Here is a 25,073-nt window from a genome sequence, read left to right on the forward strand (position 1 = left end):
AGAGCAAGCCACAGGATAAGCAGATCATGATGAATTGTTTGGAACAATGGCAGATCTGATCTCCATAAGATATTAGTGAAGACTGCAATTTTTGGGCTACATGATTCCTTTTCCCTGACATCTTTTTACAAAATGATGAACTCAAAATTATCATTTGAGTTCCCAGCATACTGATAAAGATGGTGAACGACCAGTAATAGGAATAAGCATTATTGCGATTGAAGGACCGTGTCGCCTTCTAGTTAGTCTCAAACAAAAAAAAAAGTGCTATTAGGACTATTAGTTTGTGAAACCATGTGTTTAGCCATGTGCCAATGAAATCTTCAGATGCCTACAAGATCCAATCATAACATGATGGTAAAATGGCAGATATCTGAGCAATCTGAATCTAGAAAACCAAACTAAGAGAAGGAAAAAAAGATTTTATACAGTACACTGCCAGCCATTTCGCTAGCCAGAGGAAAATTTGATCCGAGTCTGTATTTCTGCAGCTCAACCGTATTGTGAATCCAAAAACTCAATTCATATGAGCAAAGGGATAATCAGCTCGAATAAGAAAAACGCAGTGATGCTATCAGACTCTCAGGCCAAAGTTCTGTTGAGGAAACTCCCCAAGTCAGTAATACATCCATAATGGAAAAGTCTAGCAGTCAGGTACCCAGGCAGACTGACCGATCTAGTAGAAATTCACCTTAGAATCACTTGAAATAACCAAGTTTGCTTCGACCTGTGATTCGAATGAGCATAGAAGATCTCATCACAGAGCACATTCAGCAGGCCTGGCATCATGCAGATTCAAGGCTTGCTGCGGACCTGTGGTTGGAGAGCAGACTCTACCAAGTCATCAACACAGGACAAAAGAAATCATTCAGAGAACTAGAATTCTCTAATTTGAACAGCATTTGATGCAAACCATGTTAAATAGTTCATCACCTGGGTATCTTTAAGGAAATAGCAACACTCACTTTATCAGAGTTATGGTATCTTATCTGTAATACCTCATACCTGACCACCATCTTTGCAACATATCAGTTGCTAGATCAGTTGACAACTAATTTTCTGTTACTTGACAGTTTCCAGAGTGCTCACCGCAACTTTAGTAAATTAAAGTAGATCAGACAATAAGGGGAGATCAGAAGCCTTTATCGGTGTAGTTGTCATGACGTACTTTTCGAGTATGTCGGAAAAATTATGGAGAGTCAAAAACATACAGAAAAACAGGGACAAGGGACATGCTTCAGAGAGACCTTAAAGAATAAATCAGAGAAATATACAGTATACACCATCCTTTCAGGCACCAGAAGCCTTTCCACCTACCCCATATATCTTGAGGCCCTTCTTATGCTACAGATCCTAGTATATCATCAAAGTCGATAATGTGCAAAGCTGCCAAGCATCTTTTGCTGAAACTTCAGGAGACTCAGCTACTGCCGGACAAGGGTGAAAAATGCAAACCGAAGAACATCATGTTAGGTCTGACTGAATTTGCTAAGATAAATCACCAGTCACTGAGATGGAAGGCATAAGCAGAATGCATCAGTAGGGATGCACCATCGCCCTTCAATTCCGTTGCAGTAATACTAAGTTGCAACATGCATGTCTTTATGATGGTACATTCATAAATCCGAATTGGGTTTGGATAGCAAGAACCTGGCAACTGCCTGATAAAGTTGCTGTTCTTCAAAGGGCTTGGAGACATAATCATCCATTCCACATTTCATGCATTCCTCATATGTTGCCTGAATGACATCAGCAGTCATAGCCAGAATTGGCAGGTGCCACTCAGCCCTTTCAGAACCTTCGTCAGCTTCTCCACATTTATTTTGCTCATTTGCTTTGCTCTCCATTAGCCGAATTTGTCGAGTTGCTTCAAATCTGTGACAAAGGGGAAACCTTGTAATCTACATATCGTGCTCCTATTTTACCTAAATATTTTGATGTTTTGTTAGCAACTTAAAACGAATAGAATTAGCTAATCGGGGATCTCAATCAGTATTAATGGCTTCTCTTTAAGAAATTGTCAGCAACAGCTGAAAAAAGTACACCAGTTCACTGGTTAACAAAAAAGGGGATATACAGAATCACTTAAAAAAAAATCTTATAATTAAATTCCGAAGGTATTTGCAAAACTCTCAGAATTTAGACCGTAATGTTCAGTCAATATTTCTGATCATTTAAGTTTTGATTTAGAAGCCTCTGTGGCTGAGCCTACAAGTAATCAAGTAACCAAGTATTACTCACCATCTGTTTCCCACAAAAACAGACTAGTTATTTGGTACCTGATTGAAACCCATCCTCTATAATATGTGCAAAGCTTGCTGTTAGGGGTGTCAAAAACACATGTTGGATTCATGCTGGTTTTGGCTAGTGGCTAATATCCATCCATAAACACAAATTATATGAGCCAATCCAAGTCAAGGCTGTCACAAACAACCACGTAGGCGCCTGGGTAACCCCACTCCAAGGTGTCTGATGCTTTCCATGTTTCCAGGTGAGGTGGCTACCAAGGTTGGCTGGCACCTAGGCGGGTGCCTGACCATCTATAAGCTGTGTTTCTACAAGGCAGGCACCTATTTATGATATTATTGATCACTTTAAGTTCCAGCCTTCTTTCTTTGTATATTTTATACACTATCTCATAAGTTTGGGATGATATTTTATGAGTCTTGAATGTATTTACATCATAGCCATCCATATTTGGTGTCCCCTCAGGCATCTAATAATAGTCTTCCATCTAGACCTCCATCGATCTGCCTTAACTATTTTTGGTGTTTTTAACATGCTCTCAAAGATATTGCTTGATGCAAGATCATATTATGATTAAAAGTAATTACCTACCTATCATTTATGAAATGATGTTCTCGTAAGTGTTTGTATGAACCAAATATATCTTTTGTGACAATTTGATTATAGAAGACTATCATCTTAATTTTATTATTCTTTTCAAAGATTTCTCAACTCCTAGCCCCACCTAAGACTGCCTAGGTAATTTGAGAACCTTGATCCAAACCCAAATGGAAGCCAGCTTTATACTTTACACCCATATCAATACTTGTAACAACCCAGAACCTCACCCAAAATGGCTAGTCAGAAGTTATTATTTGGGTTCCTTGATCCTGTATAAGTACCCAAGATCTACCCAGCAAATAACCGATGTGGGACTAAACGCACACCCGCACGGGTCCGCATATACTCCCTCTGTTCAAGCCCTAACGTCCTCATCAAACTAAGGGTTCAAATCCATTCAAAGCTAATCACAAACACCATGATCGGCCTATGGTCAGCCCCAATAGCTACGTGTTGCAGTGTCCCCTAGTCCTAATAGTTTATGTGCCAGGTCTGCTCTGATACCATTTGTAACAACCCAAAATCTCACTTAAAATGGCTAGCCGGAAGTTATTATTTGAATTTCTTAATCCTGTATAAGTACCCAAGATCTACCCAGCAAATAACCGATGTGGGACTAAACACACGCCCGCACGGGTCCTCACAATACTAAACCCAACAATAACCATGTAGGGTTTCAGGGTCCTTATTGGATATCAATTAGTCTAATTCAGGCTTTGTTTGCCATTATTAGGTGAGGTAAAAGGCTAGTTTAAGGGTAGACCAGCCAAGAGATGAGGAAGAGAGTCATCATTCTGCTGTTTTTTCATTTATTGCATAAATGCTCAATAAATAGCTGTTGATCCTTTCACCATGAGGAAAGAAGAATCTGAGGATACGCTAGAGTGGGAAAGATAAATAACATTTTCTTTTTATTGACATGAGAAAATAGAAAAGAAACACTAAAACTATTATACATGAGGACACATATTATATGATCAGGTCAGCTTTTGGGTATGGTTCAGCATATATCCAAACCCAACACAATAAGTCAGATTCTGAGACCCAAAGCCAAGTAAATAGCCTACCAGGCCTACTCTTCATATTCAATCCCTATATTTCTGGTTGGTTAGTAGATATTTGCCCCCATTGACACCCTAATTTGCTGTATATTTGGAATGAAAATTTGTTTTTTTTTTTCTCTTTGATTAAGTGTTAGTTTTGAGTCAACGATTAAAGAGCCTATATACTGTGCCAGCAAATTGTCAACAAGGTACAGGGTACACAGCTTTGTGCCTTGTGTGCTAGTCTATGTATGTACCAAGGGGCTGTTTGGTTGCCTACAATTGGCAGGTTGCAGTTGCAGTTGGCAGAAATTGAATTGTAGGCATCCAAATCAAGTGTTTGGATCCCTGCAATTGCAATTTCAGGCTACAGTGCCCTAAAATTCATAAATTGGGTTGGAGCCAAAATTCGTCACATCAGCTACAAGGAATCTTGTAATTGAGAAAGCCCTTTGGAAGGGGTCTCCTCGCTCCTGTAACTATTCCCTTTCTACTCCATGATATCCTTGTAAACTAAACTAATTCTGTAATGTTATAATAATATTACTATAAATAGCAATGTTATAAGAATATTATAGTATTATAAATTTATAATAATATTAAAATATTATTATCATATTATATAGTGAGTATTCTATTATTATAAATATAGGAATATCATCATAATAATAGTCATATTATATTATACTACTATTATATTATAGTAGTAACAATATGATATTATGAAAATGCTATTATTATTAGAATACCATAATATTATTATAAGCAAGGTCCGTCGTACCGGTACCGGTCGGCGTACCGGTGGCAGCCCGGACCGGTACGTACTGGTTCCGAACCGGTCCCGTACTGGTTCTTCAACAATAAACTATCGGTACCGAATTCCACGCTGATCCGGTACCGGTCTCAGGCCGGACCGGTACATACCGACCTGTACCGGCCGGTATGGCAGACCATGATTATAAGTAATATTGCTACTATAATACTATATTATGATTATAATATTACAATCTATATATAATAATATAATAATATAATAATACATAATAATTAGAAGTTATTATAGTGCATATGGTAGATAATATGTCTAACTATTATAGTATCAAAATATTTTATAGTCATTATTTTTATATTGATCAAATGATAATTTACCAGCAATATTATTTTTCTATTATAATTACAAATCATATGATAAATATTATACTCTAATAGAAAATTGAACAATTCAATGTAACAATATTTCTTTCCACATCAAACAACCTAACAACTATAACCATGTTTGCAAGTTTTCAATTACTGACAACCAAATAAGGCACCTTTCTGCAACTACAATTCCAATTGCAAGCAATTGAACTGTAGCCTGAGCTGCATGCAATTCTACTGCAGACAACCAAATGGCCCCTAACTTGTATTTATGTTATCAGTTCTAATATGAATTTAGATAAGCTGATACATAGTGGTACAGGCTTCTACCTTGGCTTCTTGTTTTAAACATGCACCTAACCATCCTGGCACCTTCTATTTCTACTCTAGGTCGTCACGAGCTCTTCCCTACTAAATTTTCCTTTTCTTTATTCATAAAGATGTGAAAAGGCCAACAGTACATAGTAATGATAAGGATTCATCATAGCTTATTGAAGTAAAGGTTAGAAATGACCATAGCTTAGAAGTTAGTCATATTATTATTAGTATTTGAGCTTCCCAATAGCACTAACATGTCTGAAATACCTAAGTTATAAATATGTCAAAATAGTTAGTTGTTCTCCTATAATTTTTATCACAAATTTTTAGTCTATCTGTAACACACAAGCAAAATAATTGCACAGTGTTACTTTGCATTAAAATTGCTTGAATTTATAGAATGTGCATGGTAAGCAACAATCAGCACATATAGCGACTTATGATCCTAGATTTCCATAATTAGTTTAAACTGTATTTATTCAAAATGTCCATATATGAGTACAAGACAATCATAACCTATCTGTGTTTGGGAAGTTACGAATCCTTTCATATACTTCCGTTACAATGTGTGCAAGTGTCATCATGATATGATATGCATACCATGTGGGCCTATAACCAGCAGAAACATGATAAGCAGCAATTCGACCCATAGGATAATTAATATGTGCTGGTGGTTACTTATGATGCTTGTAGTTTGCATGTGAAATGTTGTTTGCATTTTTGTATTTCCCTCAAAATGCATGCACCAAGTCCATTTGAACTTGGATCTTACAAAACATCAACCCCTTCAAGTTAGATATGGCCAGGCATCCTATTTTCGTCTAACATCGTGTTCCTCCTATCCATAATCATCCCTCATAGGCCTCCCAGAATCTAATATAGAACTGTACAGAATAATAATTCCACTAGTGCCATAAATCCCAGATTTCAAGGCAACTATACCCCACAAGTGAGCGAGCAGAGAGTATGTGAAAAACATAAAGCAATAATAGAATGCTTGACTCTGACTTTCTATAGAAGAATCATGATGTAAAAACACAATCGCTGAAACCATTCACTTCAAATCTGATTTTAAATCAACACAACAATCATGCTCCAAAACATTAACATAGCTTAAATCTTAAAATAATTGTGTTCAAAAATGTTTCTCTGAAAACTAGTATACCGGCTGTTTAAACAGTAAAAGGAACAGCTAAAATTTTTTGAAGCTGAGGAAACCTGATCTGTGAAACATGCTGAACAGATTAGAGATGGCATTATATAGATGAGAAAAAGGTGCACACCAGATTTATGTACATGGCAACACAATCTAAATAAAAAACCAACAATATATAACTCATCTCAATAGCAAAAAAACTTTATCATACATACCCATCCATTTCTGGCATCTGGACATCCATGAAGCAGGCATCAAACTTGTGTGGCAGTTGGAGGAGGGAGAGAGCATCTTTCCCACTTTCAGCACATTCCACCTTTGCCCCATACTTTTTGAGAGCACCTGCAGCAACTCTGAGATTTACTTTGTTATCATCAACCACCAGTATATTTTTTCCCGCTAGTAGGCTGTGAAGAAAAGCTGGTCCATTAGGCATTTCTTTCCTCCCTTGCTTCCCCATTCCTAATGCATGTTGAAGGCATGCTGCCACTGTGCTTGCTCTTAAGGGCTTCATGATCACTGTATCAACAAAAGACCCAACCTTTGCCTTATCAGATTCAGAGGTCACCAAAAGGATGACCTTGGGCACTTCAGGAATCTGACCACACTGTTTCCACTCCAATAGCTGATCATGTAAGTAGACATCCATTCCAGGAGTCCAGGAGTCTTTCTCAATTAACAGTATGTATGGATGCTTTCTGCATATGCCATTAAAAAAATACATATAAAGTAAAATAAGAATGATACTAAAAAAATCCCCAACAGCTCTTAAGGAATTTTCGATCTGTTGGATTGGATTAAAGAACAAGGAGCTGCTCAGTTCGATATGTGCATCTTCCCAATCATTTATGAAATATTAGATTTTTTTTGTTTAAGTAATAAAAATGAACATACAATCATTGATATAGATGCAAGAACAACTGACTCGATGGTTTCAAGGTCACAAATTTATTAAAAAAATGGTGGTCACACAAACAAAGTCCACAGCAAAAAGATGGAACTGACAATTCTCAATATTATCTTGGAGAACTTGTGAGATGCAAAGAAAAGGATCGTAAACACATATCGGAATGCTTACCCAGATCTTAAACAACCATTTTGTTCAGATAATGCATTAAGTGTCATCTTGATAGTACTTGCAACTTCAACAGTTATTCCTAATCTCTGTAGATGGTATCTTGTTACAGCACTTCTGACCGGTCGAGCATCAACAAGAAGTGCTTTCATTCCTTTAGTAGGTAAAGACTCAGAAAGAGTTCTCTTTGGATCGCCACCTGCAATTTTCTTGCATCGTTGGAAAACGGCAGTAAACGTGAATGTGCTTCCAACATTAGGGCGGCTAATGAAGTTTATCTGCCCACCCATAAGTTCAACCAGACATTTACTGATACTCAAGCCAATACCAGTTCCACCATAATTCCTAGATGTTGAACTATCAGCCTGCATAAAAGGTGTGAATACCCGATCCTGGGCTTGCAATGGGATGCCAATCCCAGTATCCTCAACACTTACCATCAGAGTTACATTACTAGAATCCTTACTGCAGGGCATCCCACTTTTGCATTTGTCTGACTGGGGCATCTCATCGGAAAGTAGCAGCTTAAAATTTTCCCAACTGTTCCTTCTATCAGCAGCTTCTAGACCACTTAAAGTGTTGAATGTGCCATCAGATGGAACCATCATATCACTTAAACATCCATTCAAATCTGTATCAACTTTTGCATCCATCACCTTATTTGAATTCTCAATCAAATGAACTTGAACAAAAATGTGGCCATGTTCAGTAAACTGTGACAAGTCACAAATGAATAAATAAGTGTACAATTGGATGAAAGAATTGATCACAAGACATTTTTTCCTTGATAGCTAACTGATGCCAAGTAAAAAAGTATAGTTCAATTTTTTTGTATTTTCCAAAACTTTTAGTTAGGTAATTTTTAGAATTGGATTTAGGGTACTATTTTAAGTCAAATTGGTTTAAAAGAATCTTATATTACGTATATGTTGGGTTAGATGGTCATGATATCATTATTTGATTTTTGATTGGTTTAAAAGAATCTTATATTAGGTATACGTTGGGTTAGACGGTCATGATATCATTAGGATTTGATTTTTGATTGTTTTAGGTGTCGTTCTATATAAGGTTATGTGCTATTTGAATTTGTTCTTTTAGGAAATATTTTAGAGATTAGTTACCTGTCTATCAAGAGTCTTAGTTTGTGGAAACCAAGTCATAGGGTTTATTAGGGTTGAATGAAAAGGTATTATATGTGATTTATTTCGAATGATAAAGGATTTCGTTAGGCTAGGATTGGCCTTCTTATATTTCTCTCTTTCTATCTGTTTTCTCTTCTCTATTTCTTTATTATTCTTCTTCTCTTATTCCTTCACTTTATTTTTCCTTCCTTTCTACTATTCTCTTTTATTTTTGCTGCTATTCTTCTTCTTCACTGGTTCTTGGCAATGCAGATTGAATTTCCGGGATACTAAATCAGATCTATGCTAGAATAAACTATTTTAACCCTCGGTTGTCCTATGTCAATCTAGTATTAGAGCTAAAGGGTCCTACTTCATTCTTGTAGTCCTTTTTCTTGATCCCTTTCTATTTTCTTCTATTCTTTTCCCTTTTCTTGTGTTATAAAATGAGGACTTGAGTTTCAAAATTGATTATCTTCATAAGCATGTCAAATATGAGAAGATATTTGCCCAATGGATAATAGGTTGACATTTATCAATAATGATATGATGTCAACGACTGTTTTACTACAAAAAACTACAACAGCTTTAGGCATCGAAAGCTCTCTAAGGATGAACTATCGATCAAGAATCAGGAGAATGAAAAAGCTAAACCAACACTTCATGAAGAGCTTACAATCAATGCTTCTCAATGTGAAAAGCATACGATTAAACTCCCATCACACAAGATGATGCAATTGAAGATATTTTAATTGTGGATACTGCAAATGATGATCTATTTGGTATTTTGAAGGTAGAAGATTGCAATGATGAAGACTTTATGAAGAGCACTCATGATGAGATCAAGTCACAATCCTAAAGGCAATGTCAGAGATAGAACAATACGAAGATCCATTCCTTACTGATTTGTTGGATTCAATGAAGATCCCCATCAGAAGTATTATCCAAAGCTTGTTAATTGTCAAGCAATGGACACCAAACCAACCAATGAATGGTGGATCACACTTATGAGTGACATCTTGAAGATTTCAAGGTAATGATCCATACAGTGGAAGCAAATGATGAAGAATTTTAAAAAAAAGTGTTGTTCAATTTTTTGTAATTTTTTGAAACTTTTATTTTGGTAATACTTAGAATTGATTTTTGAGTCCTATTTTAAGAGAATTGGCATAAATGGTCTTTAGATTAGGTATATGCTGGGTTGGATAAGTCATGAAACCATTCGGATTTGATTTTTGGTTGTTTTAGGTGTCTTTCTACATAGGCTAATGTGCTATTTGAAATTTGTTTTAGGAAATATTTTGCTGAGTATTTATTTGCTATCAAGAGGGCAAGCCTTGGTGCAATAGTAAGATTGCTCCATTGATACCTCGATGTCATAGGTTCGAAATGTAGAAACAGCCTATGCACATACAAGGGTAAGACCGCATACATTTGACCCTCTCTAGACCCCATAGTGACAAGAGACTTGTGCATTACGATACCCTGTTAGTTACTTGCCTATCAAAAGTTCTAGTTTGGTCTATAGAAAGGTCTATTAGGGTTCGATGAGAGAGTAGTATAAGTGATTTATTTTGAATGAGTGAAGGGATTTATTTAAATCAGATTTGACCCTTCTTATCTTTCTATCTCTATTCACTTCTCTATTTCTTTCTTCTTCTTCTTTTATTACTTTTTCTTTACTTCTTCTCTACTCCCTACTATCCTCTCTTATTTCTGCTACTAGTCTTCTTTCTCACTAAATTGTTGATATTATAGATTGATTTTCTGAAGGATATTAAATCAGATCTATGTTGAAATTAGCTTTCAACTATTTGAACCCCTTGCTGTTCTACATCACCAACACATCTAGTCCAATGTTTTGTTTATTTCAAGTTGAATTCCTATATCCACAGCATCCAACACAAGAATACAGATCTCGGTATACAACAACAGATTTTAAGTGACAAGGCAAAATAGCAGCAAACGATGTCACTGAGCCAAAGGGACTACTTTAACTGAATTTCCAACAAGATTTCAAAAAGGACTACTTACTTTAACTGAATTTCCGACAAGATTTGTAATTATCTGTCTAAATCTCCCTGGATCACCCGTGACAATCTCCGGAACTTTATGTGATACAAATACAGCAAGCTGTAATTTGCCAGTACAGAAGTCACAGTGAGAAGGTTGAAGTGTATGAAAGCAAAGTCAGTTAGTGCATTAGGTATAGCATGTACATCAGCATCTCATAAAGCAGTATGGCAAAGAATGTAAAGTATAATAAATTGGAGAACTATGTCGGCTGATCAACTCACAGTTCAATAAGTGCTAAGGGAACGTGAAACTCACCTCAATACCCTTCTCTCTTGACTTTGAAGAAAATAAAGAGAGAACATCATCTAGGATGGATCGCAGTTCAAATGGCACTGCTTCAATCTCTAGCTTCCCAGCTTCAATTTTTGCCCGGTCAAGCACTTCATTAATCAATGCTATCAATGCTTTTCCACATATTTGGGCAGTTTGTGCATAATCCTTTTGAGTTAAATTCAGATCTGTATCTAAAAGCATGTCCAGCATTCCTAGCATAGACAAATAGCAAAGTATCATTTAGACACAGATCTCAATTATAAATGACAGTGAAGTAATTATAAACAGAGAGTTAAGGATACCAAGGACGCCATTCATGGGTGTTCTTATCTCATGTGAAACAGTAGCAAGAAACTGCCAAGAAAGAAACAAGAGTACATTCAAGTCAAAAACATACAACCAGCCCATATAAGTGTGAGCTTAGATGAGATTCCAGACCTGAGATTTAGCAACATCTGCAGCCTCTGCTTGGACCTTTAGCTCTTCCATCTTTCGACAATCCTCCCTGACATTGTCATAGCGAGTCCAAGCAGCATACAGTATATACCCTGCTAGCATACAGATTACAAAGACACCAGATGGGGTAGTAATGGCTGACAATGGAATGGGAGGCTTCTGACTGTACCTGTGCAGGACCATCAAGTAGTTACAAAGCAAATTAATCATATAAAAATGTTGAAGGCAGCAAGAATTAATTATTTTCATCTGCTTACCTGCACACCATTTGATGCTTCCTGAACGGATCCCCAAAATCAAGCATGCTGACATGCGAAAGTGGCATAAATCCATCTGGATTTTGGGGCCCGTACATGATCAAGGGCTCTGAAATGTTAGTGACATCATACACATTCACCATTATATCTTGATTACCAGCAAGTTGCCTCAGCAAATTTTCCACAAGTGACTCAACATCAAAGGCGCCACCAAGATATCTGCTAAGCATCAATACATTAAGCTAGTAAAAGAAGAAAGGAAATACTTGCTGAACATAGAGATATACTCAACAAAAGAATTAGAGTAAGAAAATTCTTTTTGCAGTACTCGTTTAGCGGAGAATACACTAAAGAGGGTACAAGGGAATGACCTTTTCTTTTCTTTTCTTTTCTTTTCTTTTCTTCTTCATTTTTTTTTTTTTTTTTTTTTTTACGTTGCTGTTTAGCTGAGAGTACACTAAAGAGGGTACAAGGGAATGATCTTTTTTTTTTTTTAAACAACATTGAATTTTTCATCTAAATTACTAAAATTTAGCATTCTCAAAATAGAAACAACTACAAAGCCTCTCCCATATTGAAATTAGTAAAGCAACTATGGAAAGAAAAGAAAGAAAAGAAAGAAAAGAATTGATACATGAAGACTAGTATCACCTGAACATGTAGTTTTCATGTTTAACCACAGAAGATTGAGTAATGTATTAATAATGTAAATAATTTGAATTAAATCTTCTACCAACAAAGAGAATAATTTGAGTTAAATCCAATTAAATCCTAAAACTATGTTATACGCAACGTCGGCGGTTTCACACCAAATAGCCTGGTTCGGGGCGTGTCGAGCCATACCGGCGGCGGACCAGGACGATTTTGACCTTCAAAAAGACAAACCGGCAAAGGAGGAGAAGAGGGAGAAGGAAAGAGAGGAAAAAAGAGAGAAGGGGAGAGAGGGAGGGAGGGAGGAAGAGAGAGGGAGGGTGGCGGACGGCCGGTAGAGACAGGTGGAGGAGGGGCTCCACCCTCCGGTTCCCCTATTTCATTCAAAATAGAGGTCCCAAAGGGAGACCCCTTTTAATTTCGAAGAGTTTAAGTGAAGTCGGCAACTCCCTTGCCGACTTCACTTAAAACTCTTCGAAATAAAAAAGGAACCCCGACTTCACATAAATTCTTCAAAATAAAAAAAGGGACTCCCCTTCAGGACCCTTATTTTGAACAAAACAACGGAACCAAAGGTTGAAGCCCCTTCTCCGCCCCTCCTTGGCCCTCCACCAGCCATTTGCCATCCGCCACCTTCCATCTTTCTCTCCCTCCCTCCCTCTCCATCTCCATCTCCCTCCCTCTCCCTCTCTCTCTCTCTCTGTTCCTCTCTCCTGCTTTCCCTCTACGGCTCTACCCCACCTTCTCTATCATGTCGGGCCGCGCTTCCCCTTCTTCCTCTCTCCCTCCCTTCCTCCCTCTCCCCTCTCTCTCTTTCTCTCTCCCGTTCTCCCTCTCCCCCACCCTCTGCTGTGTCGGTACAGACTTGGCACGAAATGGCACGGGGCGCACCAAACCATCCCGTTGTGCAACCGATACAGGCCTCGGTAATGGCGCAATGATCTTTGGTTTTAACTATTGTTCAATAAACATCAATAACAATATTTACACTGACCCAGGAAAGGATTGTAGTCACAAAAAGTAAACACTAATAATAATTTATTCCCTTTTTCCTCCTCCTCCAATGCTTGTCTTTTCCTTCCTCCAATTCCTTTTCCAATTAATGGCATACGTGTTAAATGCCAATAAGAAGCAACCTCAGATCACTAACCACCACCCCACGTATCATGCGAGAGGATCACAAGCTTTATCAAAATATTATTTTTCAATATATCAAAAAAAACACCTCTATTTAACACATTCGAATTTGCTAGCTTGCTAGCATCTGCCAAATCTTGCCAGATGATGTGCTTTCTTCAATCGCCCTTACACAACAGAACAACACTTATGCCACCAAAAAGCCATACAACGCCAAAAAAAAGCGGAATGATGGGATGGAATGACAAGAAAGTCTGACCTAGCAGGTTCTTGCGACAAATGGCAGATACAAGGGGAAGACAAAAGAAATATGATTCAAAATGTGGAAGAGGAAAAGATCATGTATAATCTCTAGCATCGTATAGAACATGAACTTGCGGACATACATGCAAGCAAATTCTCTCAGAACAATAATTGAATTATAGCAAGAGGCCAATAGAAAGTTCTTTCTTGGACTTGTGTTAATTAAATTCTACCATGTTAATTATATACTACCCCACCAATACATGCAACAACTTGAAAATTAGGAGCTTTCCTAGAGTCCAATTACTTCTTTATCTGGAGTAAAGATGGTTATGGATTAGAATAAGTACCAGATCCTATAGGGGAAACCCATGATTTATACAAGAAAATAACAAATAAGGAAACAACTCTTGAAAAGTAACAAAAACTAACTGATATTAGAAAAATAAAACAAGTGAAACATATATGACAACCTTTACAAAGGAACTATTTACCAGCACAACTTAAACTTAGAACTTTTCACCTGTAATAACAACACTTAACCAATAATACAGAGATTAGAGACAATCTCGAGTAATGTGCAATTAGGAAGACTGAATGATAAAGTGGATGTAAGAACAGTATCTCCTCAGAATCTGATATTCTGCATATATGTAGTCTCAAAAAATGTAAGGCAAGGTATAAAAAAATGCAAAATTTGATAAGTTTCTAATTCTAGAGAAAGTAAAATGGATCATACTAACAAAACATAAAGTGCAGATATCAACTCATGTCCAGTATATTCCTGGGAATGTCTTAATTTCTTTTTCTTTGGCGAAGGGCAATTTTCAACCCAAATAATTGCAGTTAATGAAGTGATTAACATTTATTTCAGCATTATGGTGTCTCATATTTCCAAAATATGCTCTGCCTTTTTGCACTTTTGGTATTATCATCATGTTGACTTATCAATCCTTTCTTTCTATCTATTGTATTTGATGAAGTATCTATATTGAAAAAAGTGTTAAGTAATAACTAAACATGTTCTTTGGATGTTTCAGAGAGCAGTATATATTATCAATGATGCTATAGATGTAAAATTGCTATCTACTGCCGCTTATAGAATACAAGAAAAGATAATAATGCTTACAAAATTGGTAGGATCCTTCATCCATCCATAATGATCATATTACTAACTAACTTGTGTATAAAGTTTGCCTATAAGAGGTTTTTAGCTGCATATACTCTGCATAAGCCACATTCCTCTCGAAGGAAATAAATTCTACAAAGGTTTTATACAACGATCATCGAACTAACCCGAATTGAGTAGTTTGGCCTGTACGGAACTGAACCAACACCAAGTTAGAATAGTTCAGCAAGTCAGATTGGTTTGATTTATGATCCTCCCACTCACTCCACTCACTCACTACACTCAGTGGTTCAAGAGCCTTTGAGGGCTCTCTCATTGCTTTACTGCCAGTTAGCACTCGTTTCCCCCTCTTCGATGCCGGATATTACCGGTAAGCCTCCCCCCCTCTCTTTCTTCCCCTACCATCTTTTTCTCTCCTCAACCTCGAAGACAAGGAGAATGAGAGCGAAATCCTAGAATTTCTCATTTCTTTCTCTTCTCTAACAGCTCCCTATAATGGTGCTTATTGCCTTGAGGTGCCAACAGAAGGCTCCCTCTTCTTGAAAGGTTCCCTCTTGAATGGAGACCGCCATCGTTGGAAGGCTCGCCGTCTTCACCGCCCTCCTCATGGCCTACCAACCTTCACCGGTAAGCTCCCTCTCTCTCTCTCCCTCCCTTCCTCTCTCCCTCCCTCTTCCTCACCCTCCCTCTCCCACTTCCTCTCTCTCTCCCTCTCTCTCCTACTTCCTCTCCACATCCCTCTTTCTGTTTTGGTACATTCCGCAATGGCATGGTATGGGCCCATACCAAACTGGTCACCGGCCGGTCCAAGGCCCAGTACCGGTTTAGCAGATGTTGGTCTTATGATGCAAGTGTTAGGAAAAAATAAATGATTCTGCAGCAGAACTGTAGCTTAGCATAAAACGGAAAGGATATTAAACAAAGCTCAGTAAAAGCTGAGAAAAGCAATCAAGCAACTGTTGACAGGTTTATGGTTCATTACTGCATCAACTTACTTACATTCCATCTTATTATATATCCCAAGTCAACAATCAACTAGCTACTAAATTTGGTCCTCACTTAGCACCATCTTATTAATTGCTGAAGTGAAGATCTAGTACGCCTGAAGAAGATAAATGGCATTAAAAGGGCAGGTAAACAATAAAAAACCAAATTTCAGCAAGTTATCCCACCCTGCAGTTGCTTTTACACGTTGTTCTACAGTTGCATCTGCAGGAAGACCCGCATGGTACACAGGAAATGTCAGAACCACACCCAGATGGTTGGACCCAAGCAGCCTAAATGGGTTTGTAAGAACAGCCTTGCCGGTAGCCCTAGCCCGTAAGATATTTTCTCGGTCCTCCTATACAGAAAACATAACGAAATGAACAGTCAATAGCCAATAAAATAAGAAGAGCAGCTTTGAGAAGTAACGCAAACCTCTCCAGACATCATATCGAGGGCCTCAATATAGGAGACAGTCTCCTGAGAGAATATCACAGGGGCATACTCATCTTGCACTGGTGATGGCTCCTGTTTCATGGTCTTGATTGTCCACCCTTGCTGACTCTCAAACTTTCCTCTCTCAGAATGAACAACCCGCTGGGCGTATGCCACCCCATTCAACAACGGCCGCTCGAATGCTGTCTTGGCTGTGTAAAAGGCAAATGTCTCCTGAAACCAAAATTCAAAATTAAGAAAGAACAACCCAATAGACAAAATAATCCAACTGCATGCATTTCAGATTATCCACAGTCAAATGAATAAAATCCAAATCCCCCCCCCCCCGGAAGTATGAAACCAACCAACATCGATAACAATAAAACTAGCAGGTGCTATCAATATCGACCTTTAAATTTCCCGGGAAATCAAGGAAATCTATGAAAACCTCAACGAAAATTGCACCCAAACAACCAAAAAACGGAAAAAGAAAAACAAATCATAAAACATAAAGACAAAGAAAGAATCTTTCTATCCTTCACTTCTCCCCGACAATTTCAAAATATAAAGAAAGAATGCAAACCCAAAAAATACTATATAAGAGAGAACTCCACAATGAGTAATATCCATCGGTGATGCTATTGACTTCTGCATATGAATTTCTATGGAAAATCCAGACCAGGAAAGCAGTAGAACGAGAATAACAGCAGTCCATGGGAGAAACTAAAGGGAAGATATCCTTGTATCATCCCTGACTAACTTAAAAATGGAGAAAACAAACTCAACAACAGTATATAATAATAGAAAAATATAGAGAGAATATATGAAGTAGACCTGATCAATGGCAGATGGCTGCTTCCGGTAGTGGAAGGTGGAGACGAGGATCGCGAGAGCATGAACATGGTTGACGCTCACGGCGAACTGGTCCTGCAGCATCCTTGCCCGCTCTTCGCACATGCTCTCCAGCGCCTCCTCAGCCTTCCTCATGCTCACCGTCCGGATATACCAATGGAGCCCCACCCAGATCCCCACCGACACCACAACCCACACCACCACCATCGCCGTCCGGTTCAGCCACCACCTCCTCCTCCCCCCAGCCGCCGCCATTCCCGCAACCATGTCAACCCAATCCCAGCTTCACTCTCTTCCTCCTTCCTCTCAAACCAACCTCGCTCCACAGAAAATCCCAACTTTTAAGAGCCTTCACTCCTTTGCACTGCACCAAGGGGAGACCTGTAGCATTCTATGCTCCTGTTACTGCTACCACAACAACTGCTATCATTCGGTCATTGATCTGCGAGCTGTGCGATAAAGAAAATTAAAGAAGGAAAGATGGTGGAGTGGGATTCTTACTCCTAGTTCGAAGGCGTGGTCTGAGGCCTTCTCAAAAGAAGAGAAGGGAATGAGACACCCCCGTTCTTCTCTTCTCTCCCTTGGAATAAAAAACTCGGCCGATCTCGGGCATGTCCGGTTGGGAACCGCGCTGCCGTTGGGGATTGGGGACAAAACCAGAGCACGCTCTCCTGCTCTCGGATTAAAAAAAAGACCAAGCGAGCGAAGCCGAGGGGGTGCGACGAAAGAGAGAATATAGCAGAGAAATCTCTCTCTCAAATTCTCTCCTCATGGGATTGCAGCGCATGGAGGGGAGCAAATATTCGAGACATCGCCCTTTTCCGAAGCAGGCAACCAGCTGAATACAATTCATTAGATATCTCCAGATACGCTGCAATACGCTGCAATTATTAAAAAAAAAACTTGCTTCCTCTTGCTCTAATATAATACTTTCCTTTCCCTTCTCGCTTCCTCTTGCTTTTCTCGCTCCCGCCCTGGAACCAACCGAACCGGAGAAAACCGCAGTACTTTGGGGTTTTGGCCTCCTCCGAGCTCGGATGGACTGCAAAGACGCCGGATTTCAAAGTTCTCGGAAGCGATCTTGGGTCCGCTCTCAAATGCCGCTGGTTGCCGAGGCCTCGGAGTCAAGTTGGGAGATTCTTCGAGCCAGTCCGTGTTCAGAGCCTCCTTTTCTTCGCATTTTCCGCCATTGTTGCAGCTCTTTGGTTCTACTCTCTTTCTCCTACAGAGAGATCACAAGGCGGAGATTGGAGCTTGAATACTTCCTTCTGCGCTCCAACTCGCATGCTGCACTGCGGTCAAAAAGAAGAGATGCTTCGGTCCGTACTCGGCTCAGCTTTAATGGCGGGAGGGATCGAGGGAGCGCCAGAGCTAGGTTTAGGGGTTATATATATATATATATATATATATATATATATCGAGTTAGGGCTCTTCGCTTCTTTTGCTCGCGAGCAGAAGGGCCCAAAAGAATCGGGGTTGGAGATCTCCACGACAGCGACGCCTGACACTGGGAGAAGAAAGGGAAGGGACCGTCACGTGATCTCCTGAGGTCAGAATTACCAAAATGCTCCCATTCCAACTTCTCTTGGCTTTACCATGGAGGGTATTTTCGTCAATGTGGAGATGAGGAGTTCACCCCTTGGGGAGTTAGGCCGAGTTGGAGAGGAGCGCGGTGACATGAGAGCAGGTCAGAATGACTAAATTGCCCTCGTACTTTCTTGCACTGAAGCGTGGGCCGACAGTGTTCGGGCTACGAGGTAGCGTTGGGTTGACGAGTAATAAAGTGGGACTGATTTGTCATTAAGGTAAAAACTGATAGGAAATGGGCCCATTTGTAATAAATATGGTCTTGCTCGCGGGTGAGCATGAGGCGAACTGCGCCAACGAGGTTTCGCCATATGGCCACACAAGCCATGTCAGCATAAGTCAAGAGAAGAGTTCACCCTCGGCCCCTCCAACCATTGCCCCGGCTGCCACCTCCCTTGCCAACCTCGAGGGCGGAGGGCGGCGTCCTGCCGCTACTCGCCGTCCTCCACGCCAATGTCGCCTTCCTCATCATCGCAAGCCTCGCTGACGCCCCAATGCACCTTTACAACTGTCTCGCCGCCCTCGTCGCATGGATGGCCGCCCATGACCCCATTGCCAAAGAGGCGCTCGCCGGCGAGAATGCCATCCGCCCCCTCGTCTCCCTCCTTGATGCCTTCTCAATTCCAAGAAGGCTAGGGTTTTCTCATCAGGAAGAGCGGAGCAAGCAGAGCGCTAATGTTGTTCGCTTGGCTTTGTGGCAAAATCTCACTGGCATGGTGCAAGGTATAATTTGGATGGCTATCATAATAGCCAATTTAATTTTAAAATTTTTTGCATGAATACCTTTCTAAATATCAAATTTTGTATGAATATTCTTCTAAAATTGATATTTACATGTATACCCTCGTAAAACTCTGTTATTGTACAAATGTCCGTAATATAACGATTATTCTAATGGTATTACGAAAAATCATATTTATATTAATTAAAAATAAAATAAAATTTTAAAATTACACTATTGTCCTTGTCTTCTTTTCTTGCTATCGGGATCACGATCTATTTGTATATCTATTCATTAAGGGTATTTTAGTTATTTTATTTTGAAATTGTTAATTTTTTAATGTCGTTAGATAGTATGGGTACATATGCAAAAACAAAAATAAAAAAAATAATAGAATGATAAAACAAGTGTTTTACGAAAGTATGCATGCAAATATCAATTTTGAAAAAATATTTATGTAAAATCTTATTTTTAGAATGGTATTCATGCAAAAAAAAAAACTCTTAAATTTATGTTTTATTAAGAAAGATGACCAAGAGACAAGTAGGGCCTTAAAAAGGTCAAGTCGGACCATATATGCTTGACTCTGATCCAATTTTATGTTCAAGCCATGATTTTAGACCGTACCCATTCCATCAACTAATTAGGTTAAGTATGCTTTGGTCCATGGAAAAGATTTTAGATCAGATTAATCATTTGGATCAAGCATGAACCACATCCAACTTGAAATGTTCAGAGTCATGTGATACCGAGTTGGATCAAGTTTGCAGTTTGAGTCAAAACTTCTAATTATTCTTTTATAACTAAAATATAATAACTAATAATTCAATATAAAAGTACTAAAATTTTAAATAAAATAAAAAAATCAACTAAAACTTGAACTTTCATTCAAAATTTTTTAATTTTATCAAAGTAATTAATCATTCTAAAGTTTATGAACTATGATTTTTTTAAAATATATAGTGATATGCTTGGGAGCATTATAAATAAGAAATCACCAAAGCAAATAATAAAATTTGAATGTTTAAGTATAATTAAATGGGAATAAATGAGAGAAGATGTGGTTGTTGAAATGAAAAAGGGAAATTAGTTAAATAAGAATTCATTTGATGCATTAGAAAAAATATTTGGATCAGGTGGAATTGAGTTCGAGTTCGAATCAGGTTGAAAAAGACAAGATCCATACTTAGTCTGGTCAAACTTTTGAACTCGACCCAACCCATGAGTATTCAAATACAGATCGGGTCAGGGCCAAATTGGGGACTCGACCCATTTGTAACTCTAGAGACAAGCATAATGTCTGAGTTATCGTTATGAGGCAAGTGGATAGCTATGATTGTCCACTTATTTGAAGCATTATTTGATTTAGCTATTCAAAGCTTCTCCTACGATCTAGGATTTGTTTGGAGTAGCCATCTTGTAAATTGCTAGATATTTAAATAACTATGTAAGATTTATACGTAAGGATCTAGTTTAATGATGGGAAATGATTATAAGTGCACCCCTAGGGAAGAAAGAAAGTGGGGAGATAGATGGCAAAGATTAGGAGAGGTAAAAGTTTTCCTATGACTTCTCAAATTCTAACCTAATCCTAAGAGATTTTTTCTATGATTTCTTATCTGAATTTTGGAATAGAGAAGGAGGTATTTATAGGGAGAGATGAGGGATCGTAGGGTTAGGATTAGATGAGAGGTAAGGCTGTCCTAAATCTTAAGTCTAGGAACCTAAGGCTAGTAGTAAAGAAATGATATAAGAGAATCACCAGACTCGATGTGGACCATTTTAACTACTACGGATAGGGCTGGACAGATTTTAGGAGTAAGATCCACCATATCAGAAAGCCAAATCGCGTATTAAAATTTTGAAGGATATAACATAGTCATAAGATGCCCAATTGAGGTTTTCTTTTTTTTATTGAATAACTTTTCATGATCTACGATGCAGCACCAATCTCTAAAAGAGATTAAAATGGGTTGAAATTCCATCATCTGAGTCTCGAAATGGGTTTGTTAAACCAAAATTTTTTTTTTTAGAAAAGATCTTGATCGAGCATATCTCCTAACTCGAGAAGAATTAGGTAGAGTAATAGAAGGCAAAGTTGATATAGGAGTCGAGATATACCTCTTGTAGAATTTTAGTTTTTTTATGTTTATTTTTACTAGTCATATTTATTTTTAGAAAGTTAGTTCTATTTGAACTAAGACAAGAATCCGATTCGAATTGTACGACGATAGACCTTACTACTATTATTAATTGTACCTAAATTTTGATTTATTAATTGAATCATCAATTAATCAATAAAAAAAGAGCATCTAAACTCTCTTTTCATGAATTTTTTATTTTTTTATTATTTTTTTTGCGAGATTTGAGTTGAGTATGTTGATAGAATTCTTTCTTGTTTCTAATCAAATTAAACTAGTATTAGAGCCTCGGTCCTTTACATCTATGGAAGTCTTAGTTTGTAGTCTAGATGCACGAGCAATTGTAGATGGGAGAATGGATATCAATGCTTGAAGTATGTTGAAGGATAAAGACAAATCTAGCTCTTAGTTCTACTTCAAAGGATGATGAAATAAAGAGATGTTGCATACATTTAGAAGAGAAAATTGCCTACTATGAGATCATATCTCGATTGGTGATGCCTTCAACATAAACACTAGCAGGTCCTATAGTGAAATTGTCTCTTACATCTGGGGATGAGAATTTACAATCTAACAAAGAAAAGCAAGGCCAAAAACCATCCTCAAGTAAAACTAAATAGTTTAGTTGTGAGGTAGGAAAGTAAGCATTATCCCACCTACAATTTTGATTTAGCAGAATCTAAGTCTCCTAAATATGAGGAGTCCTAATCTAGGAGATTCATCAAATTTGATATGGTTTACTTTGGCTACTATAGGTAGGGTTGGACAGAATTTTGGAGGAAGATTCATCATATCGGAAAGTTGAATTGTATGCCAAAATTTCAGAGGCATAACTTAGTCATATGATATCTGATTAAGATATTTTTTTTTCACATTGGATAACCTTTCGAGATCTATGGCATAGTACCAACATCTAAAAACAATTGAGATGAGCTGAAATTCTATGATTTGGGCTTCAAAACGAGTCGGCCAAAATAAATATTTCTTTTTTAAAAAAATTCTATTTGTAGGAAAGTCTTTAAGTGTATCTTCCAATTCAAGAGAAATTGGTCAGAGCAACAATAGAAAAAGTTAATGTAGGAGTCGAGATTTACTTTCTATTAGATTTTAGTTTTTTTTAATATTTATTTCTACTACTCATATTTATATTTGAAAAGTTAGTTTTATTTGAACTAGAAGAAAAATCTGATCTAAATTGTGTAAGAGTGGACCATACTACTATTGTAAATAGAGGCCATGTACCTCATTTTTGATTCATCAATTGATCAATAAAAGAAAAGGTAACATAAACTCTACTTTCGTCAATTTTTTATATTTTTTAATTTTTTTTGAGAGATTTAAGCTCAGTGGGTTGACAAAAATTCTTTCTTCTCTCTAATTGGATCAAAGATTAAGTGACTTAATCTTATTAGCTAAAAAGTTTGAAGGGAGATTGGTGAGATGGCATAAATGTGGGTTGAGATGACAGAAGATTATTCTTTAGGAGGGCTAGGATTGTCTAGAGTGGGAAGAGATTAGTTGAAGGGCTAAGATTCAATCCTTAAGTGTTTAAGGGTTATGATGAATTTAAGATGGCAAGATTCTATTGGCTAGAGAATATGAAGTGAGGATTGAAGATGTAGATGATAGATATTTGAGGAGGGTGTATTTGTGTGATTCTATTTTTTGTAAGGCTGGGATTAAAAGAAAGAAGAGAGGGCTAGCATTAAGGGAGAGATTTTGATCTAAGGGTGATGAGGGAAGCTAGATAGAGAAATTTGATTGGATCTTCTCCTATGCACATGTGTAGGCTCACTCTGAATGGGATAGAAAGCAACAACAAATAGATGGTTTGTTATGGTGAAGTATTTATTAAAGTTGGAAGTTTTGTTTATTCTCTCCTTGATACTAACAATAATTATCAATCCAAAATGTTGTTGAGACATATTCAAAGTACATCAACCAACAAATATTTATTATTTTAGGCTTAGTATAAATAATGGAGTCTTGTTTGGTAATGTGTACCTTGGATTGGTAATACATGTGTTTATACCTCATCTCAATAATCTAGCTTATGTTCCTAAGCAAGTGCCATGCATATTAAGTTCAATCGAATGAAAGCAGGTGAGAATCATGTAACTTTTGCTAAGTCTAGATAAAGTTCGGCTATGAAAATTATGGAAAGGAAAAAACCTAGGCAGAATGATAGAATATAGTCATAATTATGAGGATAAGCAAATCGAAAGATCAAGTCCTGACCATGAAAGATGGCCAATAGAAGACCGAGACGATCACACCGATCCTAGATTTCTAAGAATAGAGGATTATATTGTAGGTTGAATAAGAGAGATAGCCAACATATGCTATGTAAGGATAAGTTAAACACTGATATAGCATTACTATTGGTCTAGTAGTTACAGAATGATCGTGCTTGTATGCATACATGGTAAGAAGATAGTTGGTAGAAATTACTAGAATATGGAAAGCAACTGTTGGAGTAGACAATTATTATATTTGAGAGTAGCTCTTATGTATTAGTATAATAAGTATAATTATACTGTATAAAATTTTTTTTGACAATAAGTCCAATCAATTTATTTTATCTTTATCTTTAGCTTAGTCTTTTATTCTAGGCATAACCTAGATTATCTATTGTAGCTCAATGCAACACCCTTGCCTTGCACCCCTATTCATTTCTATCTCTTTTGAACGATGGTATGACAGTGATAAAAGTTTTTGAAAATCAATGTATGTAGATTTGTTCTATACTATCCTCCTTTCGACCTATATCTTTTCGATTAGGCCAATGGTGGTGCACTCATCCTGACCTTGCCAAGGCTAGCTTGATGATCCATCCTCTGCCTTGAAAAATTGAATTTTCTAGGGATCAAAATCTCGGAACTAGATGGAAAGGGTGGCGACATGGTAGCACACTTCCAAGAAAAAAATCATATAATAGTGGTAACATCTTGAATATGTAGAAACCATTATACTACAACGATTGTATATTTTAGGCTGGTATAAAATTTGTAAATTGTTGCAAATACGAATATGCTCCATTTGCTTTTGATTATAGAACTATCCTTTTTCTTGTGCACCATTCTTTTATCTTACAGAATAAACTTACTCTCAAAGAGTTAATCTTGGATCATATGTATACATGGACTGAGGTTGCTTTCAGTATTTTATACATTTCTCTGTAGCACCATTGGCTATTTTTGGATGATTTTAATTGTTGGTGATACAAATGTCAAAAAAATTATAAAATTTAAACAAGAATACTAGGCTATTTGGAGAGGCCACAATTTGAATTTGAGTTCAATTTGAGCTTATTTGCTATAATTCTAGAAATAGCTAGATTAATTGACATCATGAAGAGGTGATATTGGAGGTCAAATAGAGAAAAATTGGCTTGGGTTAGTGAACTAACCTAAATGAACTGAATTAGACAA

At 37.5% G+C, this 25,073-nt stretch overlaps 1 protein-coding gene across 4 annotated transcripts; it reads right to left on the reverse strand.

The window, feature by feature from the left end:
* Nucleotides 1-1,130: 1,130 nt before the first annotated feature.
* On the reverse strand, nucleotides 1,131-18,538 carry LOC120111653 (probable histidine kinase 4). 4 transcript variants are annotated; one of them, XM_039129370.1, is made up of 12 exons: nucleotides 17,695-18,538; nucleotides 17,176-17,574; nucleotides 16,342-16,575; nucleotides 16,095-16,264; nucleotides 11,763-11,981; nucleotides 11,488-11,674; nucleotides 11,352-11,403; nucleotides 11,032-11,261; nucleotides 10,735-10,833; nucleotides 7,583-8,292; nucleotides 6,720-7,202; nucleotides 1,131-1,875 (listed from the first exon to the last, which is right to left on the reverse strand). In XM_039129370.1, the coding sequence occupies exons 2-12, from the start codon at nucleotides 17,458-17,460 to the stop codon at nucleotides 1,617-1,619; spliced, it is 2,928 nt and encodes a 975-aa protein (XP_038985298.1). In that variant the 5' UTR covers nucleotides 17,461-17,574; nucleotides 17,695-18,538; the 3' UTR covers nucleotides 1,131-1,616. The 4 variants fall into 4 exon arrangements, with proteins under 4 accessions (XP_038985298.1, XP_038985297.1, XP_038985296.1 ...); XM_039129369.1 differs by having other exon boundaries at nucleotides 17,176-17,598; XM_039129368.1 differs by having other exon boundaries at nucleotides 17,176-17,613.
* Between the last annotated feature and the right edge of the window lie 6,535 nt (nucleotides 18,539-25,073).

This window comes from Phoenix dactylifera, chromosome 8, assembly GCF_009389715.1.
Source record: "Phoenix dactylifera cultivar Barhee BC4 chromosome 8, palm_55x_up_171113_PBpolish2nd_filt_p, whole genome shotgun sequence".
Taxonomy (NCBI): Eukaryota; Viridiplantae; Streptophyta; class Magnoliopsida; order Arecales; family Arecaceae; genus Phoenix; species Phoenix dactylifera.